Raw genomic sequence first — 27,268 nt, forward strand, 5'->3', positions numbered from 1 at the left:
TAACAAGTGTTAGTAACATATTTAAAATTTTATATTGTTAATAGTGATAGGTAAGATGAAAATATATATAAACTATTGTTAATTTATAGAATATTAACAAGTATTAATAATATATTTAAAAATTTATATTGTTAATTGTATAATTATTATATAATATATATATATTTATTTTTCATTCGGTCTGGTCCGGTCTAGAAAAACCCTAGACCGTGGATCGGACCGAAAAGTTTCGATCCTCTAAAATGTGGATCGGATTAGACCGGACCGATCTAAGTCTCGAGATCCAATTCGATCCAAACCAAAATGATCAATCCGTTCAGTCCAACCGAACCGCTTATCACCCCTAGTTATAATAAATACAAAGATGTCAAAGAAAACCAAACCACAGGATAATTGAGGGTATGGCTGGAAAAAGTATATGGTGACATCGCCTGTGAGCCTCGTCCTTATCTTCCCTCAAATCTCAACACGTACGAAAGCTTCATTTATATCTGAAAGAAAAGAAAAACGTGTTTCCTCGTACTGAATTCCACGAAACTTCCTCTCCAAACAAAGCACTAAAACTCTGTTCTCTCTATCTCTCTGTCTCTCAAAGCCCTAAGTTTTCTCTCTGAAAACCACGCATACCTCGATCCTTTTTTCTTTTGATGGCGTCCGGATCTTCGGTTCGGGCAAACCCGGGCTCAAAGGGGTTCGATTTCGGGTCCGATGACATCCTCTGCTCCTACGAAGACTACGCGAACCAGGACTCCTCCAATGGTAGCCACGGCGAACCGGTCATCGCCTCCAATACAGGCAAGGTAACTGTACCTGCTCTCTCTCTCTTGAGCTTTGGGATTGTTTCAAATTGGGTTCTTAGTAATATGTGCATAATTGTAGAGACTTGAGGTTTACTGTTTATGCCATATTCTACAATTTGTTCTCTCTTGGTTGAATTGTAAATATTAGGTTTTTCATATGTTTTATATGGTTATGGATGGTTAAATAGCTGGTTACTATATACGGAAAGATATTTAATTTCCAAAGCCTAGAATTTTCCCAAAGCTGAGCTTCTTAAAAGTGTGTATTTTTTTTCAAGATGGGTTTTAATTTTTAGCAAATCAAAGAAGCAGTTACCAATTTCTTTTTGTCCAAGAAATATATGCGTATGGGGAAGGGGAAGGGGAAGTAGATAACATTCTTTACTTTCTGTCTTTTTTTGGAAAATCTCTTAGTCTCTCGATCTGTTTGTAATACATACCAATCTATATTTCTTGATTTAAAAAGGGTGCGAGCTTTGAGAATTTGCTTTTTGAAAATTTGCTGTCCCATTGAAAATGTAGTTATAGCATACTCGTGACGCAACTTTTTCATCCTTTGGGGGCTTTTACTGGTTAGGATCTTCTTTGATTTTGCTTTGAAGGTTGTAAGAATTGCATATCACTACTACTTTGATTCAGGAAAACAACTGGTAGTTACTTCTCAGTCATGTTGCTCATTAGGAATGTTTAATCATCTAATGCCTTTAATTGACCATAATGGAACACTGTTGTATTCACTTTCTAGAAGCTGCTGTTTTCTCTTTTGAGCAGGATTTTCACAAAAGCAGAATGGCAAGATCAGCAATGTTTCCTGCAGGCTATAACCAACCAGAAGATTCTTCCAGCCAAGATGTGATTGCAACCGTTGAAAAAAGTATGAAGAAGTATGCTGACAACCTTATGCGTTTTCTTGAGGGACTCAGTTCTCGGCTGTCTCAGTTGGAATTATATTGCTATAATCTTGATAAATCAATTGGTGAAATGCGGTCGGATTTAGTTCGTGATCATGGAGAGGCTGATTTGAAGCTTAAATCTCTTGAGAAACATCTTCAAGAAGTGAGTTAGAATATCCAAAGTTTTAGCTATGAGATATGAAATGCGGCACCTTTGTATGTTTAGTCTTATCATTATGGTGATTATTTGCATTATAATTAGTGACCTTTATTCTTCTCTACATTTTATGGTTGGCAATATAGTTTTTCTTATTGGAAGTACAAGGGCCAGTGCTTTATTGAGTTTTCTTGGGCCTAATGAAGAAAGGATGCTAGTGAACTGTAATTTGATAATTGTAGTATGGTTGCTTGGAGTTTTTTTAGAAATGACCTGCCTCTTTCAAGTTTATAGTGCATTTTAAGGACCATAACTCGTTGAATTAGGGAAGGGGCTGCATGTTAATGGGAGAATGGAGGATGGAGATTGTTGATGCAGAGTAATTTGTCGTATATAGTGACTTAATGCAGAGTAATATGAAGGATAGAGAAGACACTCCACACCAGATTAAATTCATTAATAAAAAAAGAACTGAGTGGCTGTCCAACCCAAGAGTGGCTGCCACCCCATTTAGGGTGTGACTGTGACTGGCGTTGCCCCAGAGCCGGGTTGGTCTGCTACCTCCCGGGTGGCAGGGTGGCTAGATCCATCCCGGACTGAAATGGTTTGCCGCCCACCTTGGAGTGGTTGGACCACCCCCCTTCATTGGTTTATTTTTTATTTTCTAAATATATCATAGAAAAAATAAGTCAGTGTAGGTGGCGTCATTTGAAAAATTATACAATTCTTACGTATCTGTGTTCCATTGGAGGGTGCAGTTTTACACCACATCTTGACAGTAGGTGCTCCATTTGTTGTTTATGTGTCTCTCTTTTTTACTCTCTTATGTATTTGGTATCATCTTCATTGCTTTTTATTAATAAATATTATTAACTTGGTTATTAAAAAAAAATTCTGAATTAAAATTATAGTAACACCTTGGAGTGGGTTGTATGCATTCATACCTAATACTTTTTTTTTGATAAGTAAATACCTAATACTCCACAGCTGTCACTGGACTTACAAATGAGCTCATGGCATCATCTTTATGTATGTTTTAAAGTGTGTTTCATAACAGTAAATTTTAAAGTTCTCTCTTTTAGAAAATGCCTTCTGCTCCCATTCGTTTGATCTACATGCCTACTTTTTAAGACCAAGATGGATTGTTTCAGGTCATATCAAATTTAGAACAATTCATTATTATTATTTTTTTTCTTTTGTTAAGTTGAACCTGATAAGAAGCCGTGCATATTCTCTGACTTTGGTGTTGGTGAGGGTATGGATTAATTTATTCATTTTCATGCTACTTTAGCAGGCTGGCATTTACATTAACATGCATTGTGATTTTCAACAAGAGATTAATTTATTTTATACTCACTGCAGGTCCACCGGTCTGTACAGATTCTACGAGACAAACAGGAACTTGCTGAGACCCAGAAAGAATTGGCCAAGCTTCAGCTTGCGCAAAAAGAGTCTTCTTCAAGCCACTCTCAGTCCAATGAGGAGAAAGCTTCATCAGCTGCAGCTGATTCGAAAAAGACTGACAATGCATCCGATGCGCACAACCAACAATTAGCTCTTGCCCTTCCACACCAGGTAGTACCCCAGCAACAGAGTGTGGCACCCCCTCCCCAAGCACCCACTCAGAATCTAACCCAACAACAGTCCTACTATCTCCCTCCAACTCCATTACCAAATCCACCGGCCCAAGCACAACACCCTCAGAGCCAATATCCACCTTCTGATTCCCAGTACCGAACTCCTCAACTGCAGGACATCTCTAGGGCGGCACCTCAGCCAGCTCAATCTCAAGTAAATCAAACGCCACCAGCCCAAGCATTCCCTCAGTATCAGCAGCAATGGCCCCAGCAATCACCACAGCCCCCACAACAACCCTTGATGCAGCCCCAGATCAGGCCATCATCAGCAGCAACATACCCTTCCTACCCACCAAGTCAACCAACAAACCTATCTTCTCCAGAATCACTCCCAAACAGCATGGCAATGCAAGTGCAATTTCCAGGAATCCCTCAGCCCGTATCAAGCCACGCTGATGCCATTCCATATGGATATAGTGGGGCAGGTAGAACGGTCCCACAGCAGCCGCCTCAGCAAATCAAAGGTGCTTTTGGAGGACAACCGGGCGATGGATATTCAGCCCCTGGATCCCAGCCCACACTTCCTCAGGGGAGTGCATATATGATGTATGACAGTGAAGGTAGAGCACATCGTCCACCTCAACCTCCTCATTTCCCTCAAGGTGGATATCCTCCAACAAGTGTACCTCTTCAGAATCCACCGCCACCAACAACAGGCCCCAATCATATGGTCCGGAATCCAAGCTATTCACAGTTCTTTCGCAACCATCCTTATAGTGACCTGATTGAGAAGCTGGTTAGCATGGGATGCAGGGGTGACCATGTTGCCAGCGTGATTCAGAGGATGGAGGAGAGTGGGCAACCTGTTGATTTCAATACTGTCCTCGACAGGTTGAATATGCATTCTTCTGGGGGTTCTCAAAGAGGATGGTGAGTGTGAAGAAATTATCCAATGCTTGAACTTCGAATTTCTGTGACAATCATTGCGTGTTTTAGAATGCATTGAATAAAAGGATGATGTGATGTGCACGGTCTTCTTGTATATGTCGCTTGAGAGATACCAAATTCATGTATAATTTTTCTTATACTTTGTTTGATTACGTCCCTTGTTATCTAGCAATAGAAAGTTCCTTTTGGTCATCTTTTTTCAAGTTTTATTAAATTCCTTTGCGAGATTGGTAAAAAACTGAACATCCCTTGGGCGGATGAAGTTTTTCAATTTTCGGTAATCATTAGGAAAACAGTTTGAAATGTCTAAATTCAGGATGCAGTGAGCAATTACACCTTCCAACCAAAAGTTACATCAACTTTTTCATCAAAACTAAAATGCACTCTGTGAGAACCACGACGCTAGTCTATTCTTAAGAAGAAAAATAAAGAAAATAGGATTTTATAGCTTTGGCGAGCAATGAGTGTTCGGGTAGTTTCCTTAGGCGAGCATCAAGCGGCCGAGCAACGCACTTAGTCAAGCGAAGATGTTGGCGAGCAAAGAGTTGGTACAATACTCAGTTACCGGGCAAAGAAGAATGTTGAATGGACAATAGACGAGCAAGAGTATTAGGATGCGCAGAATAGGGCGAGCAAACAAAAGTGTGTTCCTCGAAGGGTCCAAACGAGTGATCAAAAGTCTGAGTCTTTCGAGCAAGTACCCATAACGCCCTTTACATGGGTTTGGCGTACCGAGCTACTATTGGTCGTGATGCTCAGGATTTCCATGCTACAGGTTAGAGTATTAACATTGGATTATGTAAATATAAATGTAAAATTTACATAATATGACATAATTTTATATTTGACTATTCCATTCAAAATTTATTTTCACATTAGATTATCTATCTATTAGTCAAAATAATAATAAAATATTATAATTCAATAAAATATATTTTTTTCAATTTTTTTTTTTTTTTGTTGTTGTTCTATTAATTGAAACAAAACTGCCCACAAATACATTTAGTTCCAAACTAAACTAGAGTGCGTAAATCTGCCTACCACAAAAATCAGCAATCAAGTGCAGCAAATATTTTAATACAAATGCAGAGCAATATTTCTAGAGTGCAATAAATGTATTCTAAATATTTAATACAACATTGAAAAAAACACGTTTATTATATTTTCACTTAAAAAAAATTATTAAGAAAAACATAAATTATCACTAATGCCAACACATTTCAGCCCATCACAAAAATATACGTAACTCCAAAAATCAGCCCATCACAAAAATATTTGAGAGATGGCATTATTTGTGCTCGTAGAAAAGACATTCTCTGACCTCACAATTATTTAAAACATGAATGCAGGAAGAGTACAAAAAGGAACTGCCATATGACGTTTATCCAATAATAGAAAAGTCCGAAAGTCTAGCGGACAGGTAAAAAATATTATTTTATTTTTTTTATTTGATATATTTTTTTAATCATAATAAATATTTATAAAAAAATAAAAAATTCATAATATTATTAAAAAATATTTTCTTAAGTAAAAAAAAAAAATTTCGAGACACATTTTTGGATGATTTAGCATTTCAGTAACAGAAATGCTTTTGTCTCGAATTTGGGTCTCGAATGTGTGTTCTAAATATTTATTTTATTTTATTTTTATTTAGTGATTAAATAATTATTTTTTAATAATATTATGAATTTTTTATTTTTTTTAAATATTTATAATGATTAAAAAAATATATAAAAAAATAAAATAAAATAAAATCCCCTATTGGAGAGATATCTTCGAGCCTCGAAGTTCGAAGTTCGAGGCACTTTTTGATGACTGTAGCAGAGCTCATCGAATAAAAATAAGCTTTAACCATTATACAGAAGACATATATGACCCAAAACATCAACACAAGACGTTAAAAGTCATATATTTATTTGGATAATGTAATAATAAGTCAAATTTTGCATTTCACTGTACCTACTCGCCCAACACTCAGAATTAAGCTTTCCTCAAATCCGATCCAAGTGCACAGTAGCAATGCATGATCGACCACCTTTCACTTCTGTCTAGACAGCACCTCGTACTATCTCTTCATACCTCATAGCTTTATTGACAACGCATAGGACACCTGTCGCTGTGGTTGAAGACTATACATAGAGATGGGAGGACAATACTAATACCCTTCTCTTGATCGCACGTCTCACCCAAAACACCCTTACACATTAAAAAATTTATTATTATTTTTTTCTCATTATCTCATAATATAATATTAAATAATAAATTTATAAATAAAATATAATAAATAATAATACGAAGAAGAGAAATAGGAAAGAGAAGGAGACCAGCTAGCATTTTGGCAAGAAGAATCTATTTTGCTACCAAAAACTTCACTTAAACCACGAGCACTATACATGATATAAGAAAAACAATAAATTACCTTCGAACTCCATTATGTGATATTCCTTGAATGACCAATTATTCACTGTTGATGTTTATCATGAACAAATTGTATTATTTTGTAACTGAAAGTCACCAGTTTATCGTAAGAATGGCATTATTGCAAAAGATATGAAATTATACATAAAAAAAAAACTATGTGTGAGTGATTGGTGTGAAAAATTCTGAGTTAATATGCGCAATCAGTGCACTCAAATTGCGTGTGGGTACATCAGACTTAGAGGGAATAAATGTCTCTGATTCAATAAATATAAAAAAATTTAGAGGGCATAAATGTTTCTACGTATAAAAGTCTCTAGTTTAGTGGACAATTCAGACTTTGTTTAGATAATGAGTTAATATCAATTAGTCTCGTCTAATCATTATAATTTTTTTAAATAAAATATAATAAATAATTTAATTTTTTATAATTTTAAATTTTAAATTATATTAAAAAATTATATTTTATTATTAACATTTTTTTTTTCATCACATCTCACATGAACCAAATCTAATGGCATAAGACTTTTAAGAGCAAGTAATTTTCCATCTCAATCGTAATAGATTTCTCATTACGTCATGAAGCCCGACCCAGAGAAGAAAGATTTTAGTTTGCACGTATGTGGAGTGTATTTCAGGGGCACCGTCCAAGTTGGAAATTGTCATTTCCATTATAATTCAACTTGACCAAATTAATAAAACTTGATTAAATTGAATATTTTCTTTTTGCATTTTTTTAAATAAAATGACTTTGACTTCTCTTCTAAAAGTCATTTTATTTAAAAAAATGCAAAAAGAAAATATTCAATTTAATCAAGTTGGATTATAAAATGGTATGCACTATGTCAATTTCCTTATAATAACTCTATCCCTACATCATTTTGTGGACTTGTTGTACTTGTTCATAGTTCTTATATTATTAAGGACAAGCTTGAGATTGACAATGAGATGAAATGAAAATTTTATAAATAGTAGTAGTAAGATAATTTGTAAATAGTAGTGAGATAATTTTGAATTAAAATTACAACAAGAATACTGGCTTGTATGGAAAAAGTTTTCATTTCAAAATTCTCATCACATCTTATCACATCTCCTTCTTAAATATCACTCAAACACAAATAAATTCAAACTAATCAGTATAATTTTTTCAAACTTTCAAATAAAAAATAAAAAAGAATTCAACTTTTTCAAATGCCTAAATAAAAATAATATTAAAAAACTATATATTATAACAATATTTTTAATTTTATAATATTTTTTATTCAATTTTTTCGCTCTCATTTTTCAAAACCCCATAAATTTCCCATTTGGATAGTGAAAATGTTACATCTCATATTATCATTTCAACTTTCTTAAATTCTCACACAAAATATAATAAACAATTCAAAATTTTCAAATCATAAAAATAATAATAATATTAAAAAATAATATTCTAACAATATTTTATTCAACTTTTAACTTTCATCTCAACTCGTTTGGATGTGAAAATTTAGAAAAATTGTAATGACGAAATGAAATTAGATGAAACAATTCTTGTATCCAAACCGGGTCATCAATCTCTCCTCTTAATTGATAACCTTTGGAAATTTCCTTAAAAAAAACCTTTGGAAATTTGATCTACTACCTTACTATACTTTTCTTTTGTTTATATAAAAAGAAATGATATTTACAATCTCTAGGTATGCAAGTTTTGCACATTTAAACAAAAAATTAAATATAAAATCTATATAAAAAAAAATTGATTATTTAATGGTAGATCCTACTATTTTATAAAAAGAGTATGCAAAATTTATATATTATAAAATGAAAAATTCTACTCATCATCCTTACTCTATACACCACACATAATTTTTTTATTTTTTTCTCTTATCAAATATATGATGTATGGATGATGAATAAAATAATTTAATTAATTTTTAAAAAAATAAAACTAAAAGGGATTTAAAAATAGATAAAAATAAAAATAGTGTGATGTGTGGTGTATAAAAATAATGAATAAAAAAAGTTATTATAAAATTGTATCTAGTATTATTGGTATGATAAAATGGGGTCATTGGAAAGTTGGAGCAGAAGAAAATATTAGGGTCATATTCATATAAATTAATATCTAATAAAGACCGTCGGGCCGTTACAACAACTTACAACCCGGGACCGTTTCCGGTCTTAGTAGGAGACCCACCACGTTCTCGTCGTATGTGAAATTGTGAATGATTCATTTTTGACCTTATTAACGAGGGATTTGAATTTTGAAGCTTTTCAAATTTATTCAAAAAATATCTTTCAAAACAAAAAAAAATTCAAAAACAAAAAAGCGCGTGTAGATTACGCTCCGATTGAGATGGATTTTAATTTCTTTGGAAAATGCCAACTTTCCTTTATTATTTATATATTTTATTTAAGAGAAATTTTATTTACAGTCTTAAAATAGAGACTGCATGTGCAGGCACATGCTTAAATAAGAGAAAATATTATTTTATGAGGGATAATTTTGTAATTTTACAAAATTTTAAAATTAAAATAGTCTAAGCCTGCACATACAGTCTCCAAATAGGGACTGTACCTAATATTGCTCTTTATTTAATAAATAAGAAAGTGACTATTAATAAATTTAAATATTTTTTATAAGATATATTTAAAATTAAAAAAAAAACTTTGTACTAACGATAAGCCCATCGATAAACACTGAGTGGTTGAGTATCACTATCCAATTTCTTTTTATGTAAATATCTTTTATATTTTAAAAAAATAAACACATTCTATAACGTTAAGTATACGTAAATAATATCAACCTTTATATTAAATAAAATTAAGAAAAATAATATTTATAATTATGGATTTCGTAAGTATAGTACAATTCTTAAAAAAAATGAATAATTACAAGACATATATATGAACAAAAATTAATATTTTAATAATAAATTTTTTTTTTTTAAATAATTACGTGACGTTTATAAATTTTACGACTGTACGTAATAATACTCTAAAATTAATTCACATATTATATTTATATATATATATATATTTTATTAACAATTTAGAATCAGATAAATATGGTTTATAGGTTTCAGTGATTTCACAGCTGTCTATTCTTTTTTTAAAATAGATTTCACAACTTTTCAGCTTTCTATGATATCCATAATAGAGTCTGAATATTAAATACGACACAATCCATACATTTTTTTTTATTAATGATCTGTACAAATATATCCGTTGTAAAACAGTAGATTCCACCGTGAAAAAATATTAAAAAGATCACTTTTTGTTAATAAGATCTACATTTTTATAAAATGTCTATTTTTATCTTAAAATTTGTATCTAATATTACACTTTTTTTAATAGGATCTATATTTTTAGGGTTGAGCTCGGAGTCGAAGTTGTCGTTTCCGACCTCCGAGTCGGAGCTAAATTTTTTTGCCGACTTCGATTGGAGGTCGGAACTCCGACCAACTACGACCTCCGATCAGAGTCCGACTATTTGTTTCTCTACGTTTCTTACAGATCAAGAATATGACGTTTGCCGACCGTTGGCTTAGGACGTTTCTTTTGTGTATATAAGATGTTGTGGAGACAAATTAAAATGCTTTTGGGGCGCCAGTACTACCATATATATCAAAATATTCAAAACTTTACTAGTAGCAAAAGAATAAAGAATCTGATACTAATAAAAGTTTTAAGCAACATGACTCAATTAACCAAAATCCTAATTGCAAAGAAGATAATTAATATTAGAGAATATGAAAAAGAAAAAGACAAAAATCAATGCGGCCTAAATAAGAGTATCACGTAGTGGGTCCTTGTTTCAGTCTTTGCTCGGATCGAGCACAATATACTATAACTACATAAATATAACTACATAAATATGATACCAAAGCCTAAGTCTAAATTTGTAAAAAAAAATACTGTAAAGATTAAAAAAATAAACCTTAAATACAATAGTTTAAAAACTAAAGAACATGTATGATGTAGCCATAAGTTATAATAGTCTCATTTATAACGTAATAACAATACTGACTTAACATTGAAATATAACTACATAAATATTAAATACAGATTTCACTCAAATGCTTTTTGATCCATTGGTCATGCCTAAAATGAAGATATAAATTTACAATCAATAAATGAAAAAAATTGATAATAAAAAATTGAACACAGTAAAAATAGAATTTGATTCTTACCAAGAAATGAGATTCTCTCAACTCCATCCTAACTCTCAAGGGGCATTCATCTCAGACTCTCAGTCATCGGCAATTATGTTAGGGTTCATAATTAGATCTATAAAATCATAAAAAATAGAAGTTAGAAACATTAAAAATAATTAAATAATCATTTAAAAGCATATAAACTTACCCGATTCAAGCCTATAACTCTCGGCATCAATGTTGACGGTATCTAGTCCAATGAGCGTTTCACTTATCCAATTATGTATGCAAACGAGGGCCTCCACGATTGATGGTGATAATGAACTCTGATAAGCATCCAACACGCGACCTCCAGTGCTAAATGTCAACTCTGAAGTAACCGTAGTGACATGAATGACTAGCACATCTTGGACTACAAGGGAAATGACTAGATACTTGGTGAAATTAACTTTCCATCAAGTTAATAACTGAAATACATCATTAGGTGTCTCGACAGCTTCCATAAAATATCATTCAACCTCAGATGTACAATGCATAATATTCCTTGCTGGCATGAGTTGATGATACTGATGTATAATATGATGGTCTCTAACCCCTACAGATGGGTCAGTATCACCTGAGGAAGCTGTCGACCCCGTCAACCTCGAATGTGAAGAGCTACCAGCTGCGGATGAAGGCTGACAACTATTGCTGTAGTGATTATATAGGTCATCAATATCACTTTTTAGAACTCTAATAAACTCTGCAGCCTTCACTACCCCGAGGACGAAATTTACCCAAAATTCTAGAACGGCCAACTTATATCGGGGGTCAAGGATTACACTCACAAATAGCAATCTATTTATCTTCTCAATATTCTCCCAATATTTATCATATTTGGTCTTCATCCTCATAGCCATAACATATAACAATCCACCAGAGTCAGTACAACTATTTTCCAAGTGGAAGTGAAGCTCTGAGAGCTCGCTGAAGAATAAGTTCGTAATCATATATTTGGATCCAGATAGCCGCATAGTTATGTCATAAAAAATTCTTAAAAATTTAACAAAGTAGCTCACGCTGGTCCAATCATGTGCGTCCGGCGCATCGAGCCCTTGTCCTGCTTTTTGGTACTTCTGTGTCATATCCAACATCATGTATGTAGAGTTCCATCGAGTCGGAACATCCAAGCACAACTACTAGAGCATTCAGTCTTAAGATATTCTGCTATTGCCTTAAACTTGGCAAGCCTTTGAGGGGAACCCCTCACATATCGTACAATGCTACGGACTCAGGTAATGGAATCATCAACCTCTTTTAACCCCTCAACAACTATTAGGTTGATGATATGAGCACAATATCAAACGTGAAAAAACTCGTGGGCCCGAATGACATCATCTCTCACAGTGGTATTCCGCTTAAACCAATCAATTGCTGTTTCATTGGTACTGGCATTATCAACTGTAATACACAGCACTTTTCGAATTCTCCAGTCTTTTAAACAATCATTCATTTTCACCCTAATGGATGCACCTTTATGATCCACAATATCTTTAAAGCAAATATTTTTTTTTATGCAAAATCTACTCATTGTCAATTTAGTGTGCTGTGATACACATGTAGCAGACGTTCTGTATGGACGTCCATATGTCAGTTGTAAACGACACTTGCTGGCCAGTGGTAATAAACATCTTTCTAATCTCCGCCTTATTTTTCGCATGCCTCTTCATACAATCTCACATCACCGTATACCTTGATGGAATGGAAAATCGTGGCTCAATAAAGTTTAGAAACTTTCAAAAGCCTATTTTCTCGACTGTGGTAAATAACATCTCATTAGTAATTATCATCTCTGCAAGCATGTCTCTCAATATCTTCTCACTGTATTGAGGGATGGCCAATTTTTTAGTCTGTGTACCGTCAGTGGATGTAGAAGTTTGGTAACTGAGGTTGGTCTGATCAGTGGCCGCCAATCCCTTAGCTATCTTATATCGTTGGCAACTATTTAGATGTGCTATTAACACACTGGTGCCTTACTTATTCGAATGACATCTACAAAGTTGTCCACAGTAATGACATATTGCTATCGAGTTCGCAATATCACCAGAAATTTTGGTAAAATGCTCCCATGTCCACGACCTCTTTTTAGAAGGCCGTGGTGGTTGATCTTGCTCAATGAGCATCTTCTCCTATTTGTTGAACATATTTTCATCCTTTATATCTATTAAGAGTGGGAGTCGACTACTCGCACAAGATGTGGCTGTCCTAGATGTGGCTCTAGGGGTGGAAGTACCCACCGGTGTAGGAGTTGTAGCATTGACATCCATCACATTTCCTTGTGGACGATCATCTCGACTAGGTATAGGATCCATATTACGATCAAATAAGTTGAAAAAATAAATTAGAGGCAAAAAATTAGTTTAAAAAATAACCATATCTATATAAGAAACAAGCTGTAACCTCTCCTATATATGCCATCAATTTTCATTCAAACACTAGCTTGCAGAAGTTGACATGATGGGTTTCAATTCAGATGTATTACCATATATGGTTAAAACAAATGCTAATGACTAAAGACATGTCAAGTAGGAAAGAACATGAAGGTTAAACCAGATAGAAGGAAGAAACTCACATACAAAATGAGAAACTCGTAAACTCATGCATATAATACACACAATAAGATAACCATAAACTCCAGGAAGCATCTAAATGTAACTGATCACATCCTAAACTTATTTTACAATATTTTATCTAAACAAGATGTAATTGACCATAGAGATTTTGAAATGCAAGATGCAATATGCGCGCTGATCTCAACCATATGTATATAAGAAACAAAATGTAACCTAGGTAGCTAGCTCACTGATTATTTTTAGGTATGACTTACATGATAGAATTAGCAATCATCCAATTATATTGGAACTGACAGTATTGAATAGTTTTTGACATAACCATGCAAAATACTTTAATGTTATTCTATGATGCAAGTCCTTTATGCATGTTTTTAATCTACTTTTTTTTTTCCTGTTTGAATAACATTAAAGCTGGCTAAACTAATTAATTATCACCATATTCACAAGCACATGAATGGCACACCATACATGCTAGCTAGCTAGCTAGCTATCTAGTCGCGCAGCTAAGCGACTAATAATTTAGTTGCTGGATGGGCTTGCTTCCTCTTAATTGCTTATGTTTGGTCAATTGTTGCATCACTGTGAAGTTGAATCTTTATTTATAGTTGTAGTTTTCGTTGTCTTTATCAACGTAGGGTGGTGCATAGATACAGTACCGGAACGCATCCGTGCTCAGTTTCTAAATATAGTACTCTGAATAGCCCGGAATGCATGCAGAACCTCAGCTTTCCTCTTGAAGATTATCATGTATAATTCAATCACGAAATGCTTTCTGGGCTATTCATGTAATGGTAGCTTTCACTGGATAGGTGCACATATTGGTAATCTCAGAGGTTCAATTTCTAGGTGCACATACGTGAGAAAGAGAATTAATTCAATAATGTCTTATGGTAAATTTTTGCTAAACATTTTATCAAACACATTGCATGCATGCTGATTTGCACAGTCCGAATGGCATCAACCATATTCAATTTTCATTTCCTTACAACAACACAAATCCACAAGACATAATTTCCAAAACAACAAATTCGAGACAACCCAACAACATGAAAAAAAAAACATAAAATTAAAGCAACCTTCAAGGCTCGAAATCGAAAACATACCAGAGTCAGAGATTACAGAGGCTGGTTTGAGAAGTGAAGGGGAACGTAGTGTTACGCACTATGGAGGTGCAAAGAGGAACAACGGCAACAGAGAGGCAACGAGGCAGCGAGAGATTCACCGTTCAGTGTGGATGCTGGTAGGGTTCTGTGGTTCAGAGAAGGGAAGAAGGAAGAAGGAAGAAAGGAAGGGGGGTCCTGCGCAATGTTTTGAATATCGTACCGGACGCTGTACCGGTCAAGGTACTGGAACGAAATATTTCGATACCGGTACCGTTTCGGGATAGCGTTTCGGAATAGTCGATATATAAATAAATTATATATAAAAATTATATTCCAAAATAATAGTATATATATAAATAAATTATATACAAATACATATATATATATAAATTATAAATAGTCTAGTCTGAATTAGAGGTTAAAAAATAAGCTTGTAGTTTGAAAAAAAAAAAATACTGTCGAAATATTGACCGGTACAGGCCGAAATTGAGGCCGGTACGGCCGGTATTTTGGCCGGTACAAAATAGATAATAGTACCTGTACCGGCCGGGCGGTTGGTATGAAAAATTTCGGCCGTACTAGCCGGTACGGTACGAAATTCAAAACTATGGTCCTGCGTTTTGGACCCCCGTGTGATGAAACGACGCCGTTCCACTGGAACAGCGTCGCTTAATTTTTTTAAAAAAATATCCAGATGTAAAACGACGTTGTTTTACATCTTGGCTTTTTTTAAAAATTCAGAGTTAAGAGTTCGGAGCTTCTTGAAGCTCCGATTCTAATTCTGACTCTGACTCCAACTCCGACTCCCTAATCGAAGCTATTCTGAACTCCGATTCTGAATTCTGACCACTCTGACTCCGTCGCACACCACACGTCATACTTGATTTTTTTTTAATTTTTTTAATATTTATTTTTGTTTTATTCTTTCTAAATCAAATTCTTTTATTCATCTTCTATATATTATATGTTTGATAAGAAAAAAAATAATATATGGTATATGATGTGAGGAGGATAATAAAATTTTTGTAGGAATCTTGACCGCGACATTTTTTGAAGCAACATAAATTATAAAACCTTCCAAGTATGCTAATCTACGCGTTTGACGTCATATACTCAAAAGAAATGGAAAACCGTCCAAAGATGTTGAAACAAAGTATTAATAATCTTACGTACGTTTTAAGAAACATTCAAGCGTTAAGAATAAGAACGGAGCAAACTTCGAGGAAAAAATATTAGGAAATTTCCCTCTTCCTTTCGTGTTGACTTTATGCCCATCTACATGGAGACGCTCGATATTTTTCAACGATAGGGTAAGGCTACTTTTTCGCCCAGTATTTATCGTTAGGATAATGCTGGAGCTCCCCAGAGCTCTAGTGTATTTTATTATGTGTATTTTTTAATTTTTTTTTTATATAGATATTTTTAATAATTTTTAATATTTTTAAAAATAAAAAAATTTATAATATTATTAAATAAGGATAATGCTAGAGCTCCCGCTGGGGGCTCCCGTTGGGAGCTCCCGCTGGAGCTCTAGTGTATTTTATCATGTATATTTTTTAATTCTTTTTTTATATAGATGTTTTTAATAATTTTAAATATTTTTAAAAAATAAAAAAATTTATAATATTATTAAATAATACTTGCTTAATCACGAAGTAAAATATAAAATATTTTTTTATGATTTTTTATTTTACTTCGTGATTAAGCAAGTATTTTTTTAATAATTTTTTTTTACTTCTTGATTAAGAAAGTGTTTTTAATGATGTTCTAAATTTATTTTATTTTTTAAAAAATATTAAATAAAAAATAACTTAAAAAAAAACACATACAATTATGCCTACGGCCCCCAGCGGGAGCCCCCAGCGGGGGCTGTAGCACGATCCATTAAATAATACTTGCTTAATCACGAAGTAAAATATAAATATTTTTTTATGATCTTTTATTTTACTTCGTGATTAAGCAAGTATTTTTTAATAACTTTTTTTTTTACTTCTTGATTAAGAAAGTATTTTTAATGATGTTCTAAATTTATTTTATTTTTTAAAAAATATTAAAAAATATTATATAAAAAACAACTTAAAAAAAAAACATATACAATACGCCTACAGCCCCCAGCGGGAGCTCCCAGCAGGAGCCCCCAGCGGGGCTATAGCACGATCCTTATTGAGGGATGTTAGAGTCACTGCTGATGGCTCCCGCTGGAAGCCATCGTTAGTTTTAATATGTGTTTTTTTATATATATTTTTTATAATTAATTTTATATAGATATTTTTAACAATTTTAAATATTTAAAAAAATAAAATAAATCTATAATATTATTAAAAAATACTTCTTTAATCATGAAGTAAAAAAAATTATTAAAAAAATACTTTCTTAATCACGAAGTAAAATAAAAAAATAATTTTTTTTACTTCATAATTAAGGAAGTATTTTTTAATAATATTATAATTTTATTTATTTATTTTTTAATATTTAAAATTATTAAAAACATCTATATAAAATTAATTGTAAAAAAAATACATAAAAAAACACATGATAGAGCCAGCGGTGACTCCCAGCAGGAGCCGGTGGCTCTATCATTTTCCTTATTTATTTATTCATATTTATTTAATATATTTAAATATTTTTTAAAAATAAAAAAATATATTAATAAACTTAAAATCATTTATTTAATCATTAAATAAAAACCAATAATCAATTAGGACGGTCAAACTAAATAGACAAAGAAATTTTTTCTTTCTACGATAATGTTTTAAAATTCTTTATTATATAACTTTTGAATTGACATCTTCCTTGTCTAAATTTTATTAAAAATAATATATTTTTAAAGAAAGACTGAGCCCAATTTAGATTAAAAATTTATTAAAATTCATTTTATATTATCTTCTTTTATCGTTATAATTTTATCAAACCAACACCTTAATAGTCTTTATTTGTCAATGCGACTACTTATTCTTGATTCTAGCCTGCCACGAATGACATTCTAGTATTCTACCAATTATGAGTGTGCGAAATTTACATATTTCAAAATTATAAATATATTTTTTTTAAATAAAAAGTATGCTTTGGAAAGGAACATGCAGGAAATATAATATGCAACGAGCTTTTCAGTATTTATAATAGTTGAAGTAAATTTATTGAATCTATTTCATTTCCACTCTAAATAGAAATTCGATCAAGAAGTTTAGAGAATATTTATCATTCGAGTTTTGCGTTATACTATCTATAGTTGTGATGCTCGAAGAAGATTGGAAGAGCCTCTTTTCAAAGAAAAAATATAATACATACATAATTATTTTTTATTTTTTTTACACAAATTTATTAATAAAATTGTTGTATTTATACTATGTTTCAATGAAACCATCTTTTTATTATTTGCTTGGATTATTTTTGCACCATTTATTTTCACTTGGTTCCACAACTAAACGCGCTGACGCGCCCATTGGCCTTTTCCTTGCTGCGCGTTCTCCACTCCGACTCTCTCTCTCTCTCTCTTCCAGAACCCACCCTTTCCGGATCTGACCCCATGCCATGAGTCTCCGGCAACGCCCATCTCGGGCCCATTCTGAATTCGAGCCCTACAATATCATCCCCATCCACAACCTCCTCGCCGACCACCCCTCCCTCCGGTTCCCGGAGGTCCGCGCCGTCACCACCGCGCTCCGAGCCGTTGGGGATCTCCGCAAGCCCCCTTACTCCCGATGGGAACCGCAAATGGACCTCCTCGACTGGCTGGCCATCTTCTTTGGCTTCCAGACGGACAACGTTCGGAACCAGCGCGAGCACCTGGTCCTCCATCTCGCCAACGCCCAGATGCGCCTTTCCCCTCCCCCCGACAACATCGACGCCCTCGACGCCGCCGTTTTGCGAAAGTTCCGCCGGAAACTCCTCCGCAACTATACCACCTGGTGCTCCTACCTCGGCAAGAAATCCAACATCTGGATCTCCGATCGCACTCAGGCCGCCTCCGAACACCGCCGCGAGCTCCTCTACGTCTCTCTCTACCTCCTCGTCTGGGGTGAGTCCGCCAATCTCCGCTTCGTCCCCGAATGTATTTGCTTTATTTTCCATAACATGGCCATGGAACTGAACAAGATTCTGGAGGGTTACATAGACGAGAACACGGGTCAACCGGTGATGCCCTCGATTTCGGGCGAGAACGCGTTCTTGAACTACGTTGTGAAACCGATTTACGAGACGATTAGGGCCGAGGTTGAGAGTAGTAAGAACGGAACTGCGCCGCACAGTGTGTGGCGCAACTACGATGATATCAACGAGTATTTTTGGAGTAAACGGTGTTTTCAGAAGCTCCAGTGGCCGATCAAGTTAGACAGTACTTTCTTCGTGACTACTGGTAGAGTGGGGAGACATGTGGGGAAGACCGGCTTCGTGGAGCAGAGGTCGTTTTGGAACTTGTTTAGGAGTTTCGATAGGTTATGGGTGATGCTGGTGTTGTTTTTGCAGGCGGCTATTATTGTTGCATGGGAGGGGAAGGATTATCCATGGCAGGCATGGAAGAGCAGGTATGTGCAGGTGCGTGTTTTGACTGTGTTTTTCACGTGGAGTGGGTTGAGGTTCTTGAAGTCCTTGTTGGACGCCGGGATGCAGTATAATTTGGTCTCAAGGGAGACATTGGGGCTTGGGGTGAGGATGGTGATGAAGAGCGTGGTTGCTGCCATATGGATTGTGGTTTTCGGGGTGTTTTATGGCAGGATATGGTCGCAGAAGAACGCTGATGGGAGGTGGTCCCCTGAGGCAGATAGAAGGGTGGTGACTTTTCTTGAGGTGGCGCTGGTTTTTGTGTTGCCGGAGCTTCTGGCAGTGGCACTGTTTATAATTCCGTGGATCAGGAATTTTCTTGAGGAGACAAACTGGAGGATCTTTTATATGTTGTCATGGTGGTTTCAGAGCAGGACTTTTGTGGGTCGTGGGTTGAGGGAGGGTCTCGTGGATAACATTAAGTACACGTTGTTCTGGGTTTTAGTGCTTGCTACGAAATTTTGTTTTAGTTACTTTTTGCAGATCAAACCGATGATTGCCCCATCAAAAGTAATGTTGAAACAAACAGATGTGCATTATCAATGGTATCAGCTGTTCAAAAATAGCAATAGATTAGCAGTTGGGCTATTGTGGCTTCCTGTTATTTTGATTTACCTCATGGATATTCAGATTTGGTACTCAATCTACTCGTCTTTTGTTGGGGCAGCAGTGGGGTTGTTTCAGCACATAGGCGAGATTCGAAATATTGAACAATTGAGGCTGAGGTTCCAGTTCTTTGCAAGTGCCATTCAATTCAATCTCATGCCAGAGGAGCAGCTGTTAAATTCAAGGGGGATGAGGAATAAGTTTAAGGATGCCATCCATCGGTTGAAACTGAGATATGGGCTTGGTCGACATAAGAAGCTTGAATCCAACCAGGTTGAGGCAAATAAGTTTGCTTTGATATGGAATGAAATCATTTCGATATTCAGGGAAGAAGATATCATCTCTGACCATGAGCATGAGCTGTTGGAGCTGCCCCAGAATTCTTGGAATGTCAGGGTCATCCGCTGGCCTTGTTTCCTTCTCTGTAATGAACTGCTGCTTGCACTCAGTCAGGCGAAAGAGTTAGTAGATGCTCCTGATAAGTGGATCTGGTATAAGATAAGCAAGAATGAGTACAGGCGTTGTGCTGTGATTGAAGTTTATGACTGTATCAGGCACTTGTTGCTTGAGATTATCAAAAGAAACACTGAAGAGCATTCCATTATGACCATATTCTTTCAAGAGATCGATCACTCTATTCAGATTGAGAGGTTTACTAAGACATTTAATATGACCGTACTACCCCAGCTCCATGCCCAGTTGATCAAACTTGTTCAGCTATTGAACAAGCCTAAGAAAGATCCTAGCCAGGTGGTGAATACACTGCAGGCCCTATATGAGATTGCTAAACGGGATCTTTTCAAGGAGAAGAAGAGCATTGAACAGCTGAGGGAGGATGGTTTGGCTCCCCGTAGTCCAGCTTCCACTCAGGGGCTGCTTTTTGAGAATGCTGTCAACTTGCCTGATCCCAATAACGAGACTTTCTATCGGCAGGTTCGGCGGTTGCACACAATTCTTACCTCTCGGGACTCGATGCACAATATCCCAGTAAATCTTGAGGCAAGACGCCGAATTGCCTTCTTCAGTAACTCCCTTTTCATGAACATGCCCCATGCACCCCAAGTTGAGAAAATGATGGCCTTCAGTGTTCTGACCCCTTATTACAGTGAAGAAGTACTCTTTGGTAAAGAACAACTTAGAACGGAGAACGAAGATGGGGTTTCTATCACGTACTATTTGCAGACAATCTATGCTGATGAGTGGACAAATTTTATAGAGAGGATGCGCCGAGAAGGAATGGTGAAAGAGGAAGAATTATGGACAACGAGGCTAAGAGATCTTAGGCTTTGGGCATCATACAGGGGTCAGACACTTGCCCGCACTGTAAGGGGAATGATGTATTACTATCGGGCCCTTAAGATGCTGGCATTTCTAGATTCTGCATCAGAGATGGACATCCGGGAAGGATCACGAGAACTTGGTTCAATGAGGCGAGATGCGTTGGATGGTTACAGCTCGGAAAGGTCACTTTCCTCCAGGAGTTTGGGTAGAACAAGCAGTTCAGTCAATTTGTTATTTAAAGGACACGAGTATGGGACTGCTTTGATGAAGTTCACTTACGTGGTTGCCTGCCAGATATATGGGACTCAAAAGGCAAAAAAAGATCCTCATGCTGATGAAATCTTGTCTCTTATGAAAGACAACGAGGCCCTTCGAGTTGCCTATGTCGATGAGGTTTCCACTGGGAGGGACGGGAAGGAGTACTACTCTGTCCTTGTGAAGTACGATCACCAATTGCAGAAGGAAGTGGAAATCTACCGGATAAAGTTGCCTGGTCCCTTAAAGCTTGGAGAGGGAAAGCCGGAGAATCAAAATCATGCCATCATCTTCACCCGTGGTGATGCTGTTCAGACTATTGATATGAATCAAGACAACTATTTTGAGGAGGCACTCAAAATGCGTAATCTATTGGAAGAATTCAGGCACAATTATGGCATCCGGAAGCCTACTATATTGGGAGTTAGGGAGCACATTTTTACTGGTTCTGTTTCATCACTTGCTTGGTTTATGTCAGCTCAGGAAACGAGTTTTGTCACTTTGGGACAGCGTGTTTTGGCAAACCCTTTGAAAGTTAGAATGCATTATGGCCATCCAGATGTTTTTGACAGGTTTTGGTTCTTGACTCGTGGTGGCATCAGTAAAGCTTCCAGAGTGATTAACATCAGTGAGGACATTTTTGCTGGCTTTAATTGCACGTTGCGTGGAGGCAATGTTACCCACCATGAATATATCCAGGTTGGCAAGGGAAGGGATGTGGGGTTGAATCAAGTATCCATGTTTGAGGCCAAGGTTGCTAGCGGAAATGGCGAGCAAGTTCTCAGCAGAGATGTCTACAGGTTGGGTCATAGGTTGGACTTCTTCAGGATGCTGTCATTCTTTTACACTACTGTGGGATTCTTTTTCAACACAATGATGGTGGTTCTTACTGTATATGCATTTCTATGGGGACGACTCTATCTGGCTCTTAGTGGTTTTGAGGATTCTGTTTTGGCAGATGACACAAAGAGCAATGCAGCACTTGTTACAGTCTTGAACCAGCAGTTTATCATCCAACTTGGTCTGTTCACTGCCCTTCCAATGATAGTGGAGAACTCTCTTGAGCATGGGTTCCTGAACGCTATTTGGGATTTCTTGACAATGCAGCTACAGCTGTCATCTGTTTTTTACACATTCTCTATGGGAACGCGTGCCCATTACTTTGGCCGGACTATTCTTCATGGTGGTGCAAAATATCGGGCCACTGGGCGTGGTTTTGTTGTGCAGCATAAAAGTTTTGCTGAGAATTATAGACTCTATGCTCGTAGCCATTTTGTGAAGGCCATTGAACTTGGACTGATACTGATAGTTTATGCGTCACACAGTCCTGTAGCTGGAAATTCGTTTGTTTACATAGCCATGACCATCACAAGTTGGTTCCTGGTTGTCTCATGGATTATGACCCCATTTGTTTTTAATCCTTCTGGATTTGATTGGTTGAAGACTGTTTATGATTTTGATGACTTTATGAACTGGATTTGGTACTATGGCAGCGTGTTTGCAAAATCTGAACAGAGCTGGGAAAGATGGTGGTATGAGGAGCAGGATCATCTTAGGACGACTGGCTTTTGGGGAAAGATACTGGAAATTATCTTAGACCTTCGATTTTTCTTTTTCCAGTACGGGATAGTATACCAGTTACATATTGCTGCTGGGAGTACCAGTATTGCTGTTTACTTGTTGTCTTGGATCTATGTGTTCGTGGCTTTTGGGATTTACGTGGTAATAGTATACGCTCGGGATAAATATGCAGCAAAAGAACATATTTACTATCGTCTAGTCCAGTTCCTTGTGATTATACTTGTGATACTTGTGACAATTGCCCTGCTGGAATTCACTGATTTCACATTTATTGATATTTTCACTAGTTTGTTGGCATTCGTCCCCACGGGGTGGGGCATGATATTGATTGCCCAAGTATTCCGGCCCCTTTTGCAGCACACTATACTTTGGGACTCTGTTGTTTCTGTGGCTCGACTATATGATATAATTTTTGGAGTCATTATCATGGTTCCTGTGGCATTACTGTCATGGTTGCCTGGTTTTCAGTCAATGCAGACGAGAATTCTTTTCAATGAAGCATTTAGTAGGGGCCTCCGCATTTTTCAGATTGTAACAGGCAAAAAATCTAAAGTTGATTCATGATTTGAGGTAATTACCTTTGTCTATTTGCTGGACGACTTTTTGAGATTTCCAATATTTTTTTTTTTAAACTTCTGCTTATTCATAAGACTTCAATTAACAATAGAATCTTGACAAGCTGCTAAGGTTAAGCTTCTGCATCATGCAGTTGAAAAATGTTCCATTCTTTCTTTTTTTCAAATTTTGAAAATGGGAGGCAGGTAATTACTTATCTAAAGAGTTGATTAGGTAGGTGCTCTTCTTTTATTGGTACGATGTATGACCATAAGTGCATCGTACACTTTATAAATTACCTATGCTGTGCTGTATCCGACACAGGTACCTATTCTGGTTGTATTATACATTTCATGTTAGAGTTGTCATTTACCTATTTAAATTCTAACCATGTCATATGGTATTGAATGGTCAACTTCCTCTTGAAAGTTTTGAGAACCGTTATTGCACTACAAGAAAAGTTCAGAAGTGGTTAGTCTTCAATGAATTAAAGTTCAGAAACGTTCATTTTTTTTTATACCTAAAAAACAAGGATACAAAAAATATTCAAATCTCTAACTGCGGCTAGAAGTTTGCATGTTCAGGCGCCTGTTATGATGTTTATTACCCATTATTCTATTATCTTATTCTATTTGTTTCTTTCTTTGGTAAAATCAATTTTATTTGGCATAAGCTATGTATCTTTTCTAGTTTGTTCTTTTTGTTGACTGGTATTTCTTAATCAATAAATTTGGTGTTAGTATAATGTAATGGGTTATTTTGGTGATCTGAAAGGATGAAACTGCAATGTCATGAACCCCTCTGCCGCTTGGTTAACTTTTTCATTCCAAATCTATGTTACTAAATTTGTAAGAGTGTCTAAGTTCGTAGATTCTTACAATGAGGTCATCATCTTCAAGGATGGTCAAAATAATAGTATGGGAATTGAGTACAGTTCAGATTCAGTGAGGAAATTTTATTTTTTGTTAAAGTACTTCAGCTTCCTTTTTTGTTTTTAAATCTTTTATAATTGTATAAATACCAGATTGCATAGCTTATTGGGTCTGATTACAAGGTTCTATTCCATTTTTCCAAAATGGTCAAACTTTAACTTTGTGTCTTCCTGCTATGTAATATAGGTCAGTTGCCAAATGGCTCATTAAATATGTGGTTCTCTCGTAGAATCATATCAATGTATGGTTCACTAATAAGAACAAGAAAAGTATATTTTGCTCAATAAAAGAAAAAAAAAAAAAAACGAGAGATCAAGAACAACATACCTAACAAAATACATGAAAAAAACATACCTAACAAAATTCCCAGCATGTGTGGATATAATGTGATTATTTCTATATTCGCATTGATATTTTCCGGTCAGTAGTGGATGAACACTTAAGTTTTTGTTGCTTTTGGTGTTCAGATGATTTCTCAGTTATTGCATATAGAAGTTCTCATCGAGTCTTATTATGTCTTTGAATATAGAAGTTCTTGCATATAGAATGTCTCAGTTGTTATCACTATGATCAGTAAACTAGCACGTTTAAGCATTGCTCTTGTATATGCCCTGAATACTTGGGCTCTTGCCTATTCCTATGATCAATAAAATTTTGTTTACCGATTAAAAAAGTCTCGGTTATGGTATTTTTTTCTTTGCATGCTCACTTGTTTGTTTTTCTTTTTTTGCCAAGTAAAATATCGTTATCAAAGAGCTTACGTATATGTTCTTTATGGGGCGTCAAAAACCTCATGATTGAAATGTCATAGAATGTTTTAATAGTTTTGTATACGAATAGAATCAAATTCGACTAGATACTCAACATAAGATAAGTAAGTGGAGAATCTAGAAATGAATGGAACAAGGGATTCTAGTAGGGTATTTTATTCTTCTTACCAGCCTTCAACACAATAACATAAGAAATAATTTTCCATAGTCCTTTCTTATATTGAAATAATAATGTAATGTCTTGTGTCAAAGATCCTATTTTATATTTAGTTTCAAATTTTATCCCATTTTGCAATATGCCATGGAATATCAGCTCCCTTCATGCATCCACAAGTGCTCTCTGTTGCCGCCCATTTTGCCACCTCATGTGCCTGGGATTTTGTTGTTCTAGGTATCTAATTGATCTGCCAATCAGTCTTGCTCCCGAGGATAGATCTGATGTACTTCATGCCTTTGGTCAGCCTCCCATTTTCATGTGGATTGTTCTCAGTAATTGAGTTGATCACTTCTATTGCATAACTTTCTATTTGAGTTTGGGACCTTAGATATAATCCATGATGGGAAATGATAGGGTTACTATCCTACTACTACCCATTTACTACACTTTTTGTATTTAATTTGTATTTAATTTTTTTTATTTTACTTAATGGTTAAGGAAGTGACTATTAGTAAAATTACATATGTTTTTAATTTTTTTTAATGATTAAGGATGTTAAAAAAATACTTAAAAGAAAATGATAAAAAAATAAAAAAATTTCAAATACATGTAAGTAGTAAATGGGTAGTAATGGGGTAGTAAACCCTATCACTACCCTTTCCACCCAAACATTTTGAATTACGCCCTTATGGTCCTGGCAAACTTGCAACCACAGAGTGATTCGACCTCACAGCAGCAACAAAATTCATTTTCCATGTCCCTTTTGTGACTTTTTCTCATTCCAAGCCATTGCCAAAGCACCCAGCTTCTTCTCGTTGTGTGCCACCATCTTTCAGTTGTACCAGATTGCATCCATAATGATGAGCCTGTTTTTCTTGTATCTTCATAAAATCGTCCTTAACTCTCTTAGTTTATAAGTTCCTGTGGAGTTTGATTTACTTATCAGTTGTGTTCTATATGGTCCGCATGTAAACCCCAACCAGAAGTATACTTTCCATGTTAACCTTTTTTTCTTTGAAAGAATGGCTAGGCTAACTTCAATTATATATATGATGTGTATTGTATGATTTCACGTTTTTATTTTTGTAAGCATAGAAAGTTTTCACCCGTTTCTGAGATTGTTGCCCCATGCTTTTGCAGGTCTGGTTTGTGAGGTGGTGTAGAGGAACGATAGAAGTTGAGGGGCAGGATCTTCGTGGAGGTTCTTTTGTGTACGTCTCTGTAGATTCCATTATGTTCCATTCCTGCAGCGGGGAGGTAAAGGACGATATATACTTTCTTATTCTTCATCAATGCTTGTGAAAAATGTTCTCATCTTTTACTCATATTTGGTAGGGGAGCTCTTAGTTATTGTGCTTTTACTTCCCACTTCTTCTTCAAAAGTTGAGAGCTCTTCGCATAGTGCATGCACTCTGCATAGTATAGAGCCTAGTTTGGTAGTTTGCTCAGGTTAGAATATTTGTTATTCTTTTGTCAGAAATTGAGCTTGTATACGTTTGTTCATACTTTTAAGCCTTGCTTTCTTGTTCCGGCTACAACACCAATCATGTTTATTCAGATCAGATTTTCTACAATTTTTTACCCAAATTTTATAATTCAGGTAGAGATAGACACAATATAGATCCGTTTAGAGCAGTAATCAAACCGAGGTCAAGATGAATTTAGAGCTGTCAGAGCTCGACTCAGCTCATCATGGTAGAGCTCGAGCCGTTTTTAGACTTTGCTCGAGTTTAGATGGCTTGGTTTAGCTCGGCAAGCCATCGACCAAAGTGCTTTAGTTGAGTCTTGAAATTTTTAACTTTTTAAATTAACTCGAGACATATAGTAATTAAAAAATAAATTAGGAAAAATTCATTATAATTAAGCAAGATGTTTACACCCAATTTTGAATAAAGAAATTATATCAGATTTCTAAGTTTTTAACTTAAATAATTACAAGTGGGAA

General features: G+C 35.3%; 2 protein-coding genes and 1 non-coding gene across 3 annotated transcripts; all 3 read left to right on the top strand.

The window, feature by feature from the left end:
- The first annotated feature begins 384 nt into the window (after positions 1-384).
- Positions 385-4,569, top strand: LOC109004243 (putative uncharacterized protein DDB_G0294196). Its single transcript, XM_018982731.2, has 3 exons — positions 385-800; positions 1,572-1,856; positions 3,213-4,569. Exons 1-3 carry the CDS (start codon positions 648-650, stop codon positions 4,359-4,361), a joined length of 1,587 nt encoding a protein of 528 aa, XP_018838276.2. The 5' UTR covers positions 385-647; the 3' UTR covers positions 4,362-4,569.
- Positions 4,570-18,055: 13,486 nt separating this feature from the next.
- LOC109004236 (callose synthase 12-like) lies at positions 18,056-26,897 on the top strand. Its single transcript, XM_018982720.2, has 2 exons — positions 18,056-23,479; positions 26,464-26,897. Exon 1 carries the CDS (start codon positions 18,179-18,181, stop codon positions 23,471-23,473), a length of 5,295 nt encoding a protein of 1,764 aa, XP_018838265.2. The 5' UTR covers positions 18,056-18,178; the 3' UTR covers positions 23,474-23,479; positions 26,464-26,897.
- On the top strand, positions 21,114-21,193 carry LOC118349747. Its single transcript, XR_004802666.1, has one exon. It is a non-coding gene; the product is annotated as a small nucleolar RNA J33 (small nucleolar RNA).
- Positions 26,898-27,268: the final 371 nt, after the last annotated feature.

Source organism: Juglans regia, chromosome 10 (genome assembly GCF_001411555.2).
Source record: "Juglans regia cultivar Chandler chromosome 10, Walnut 2.0, whole genome shotgun sequence".
Classification (NCBI taxonomy): Eukaryota; Viridiplantae; Streptophyta; class Magnoliopsida; order Fagales; family Juglandaceae; genus Juglans; species Juglans regia.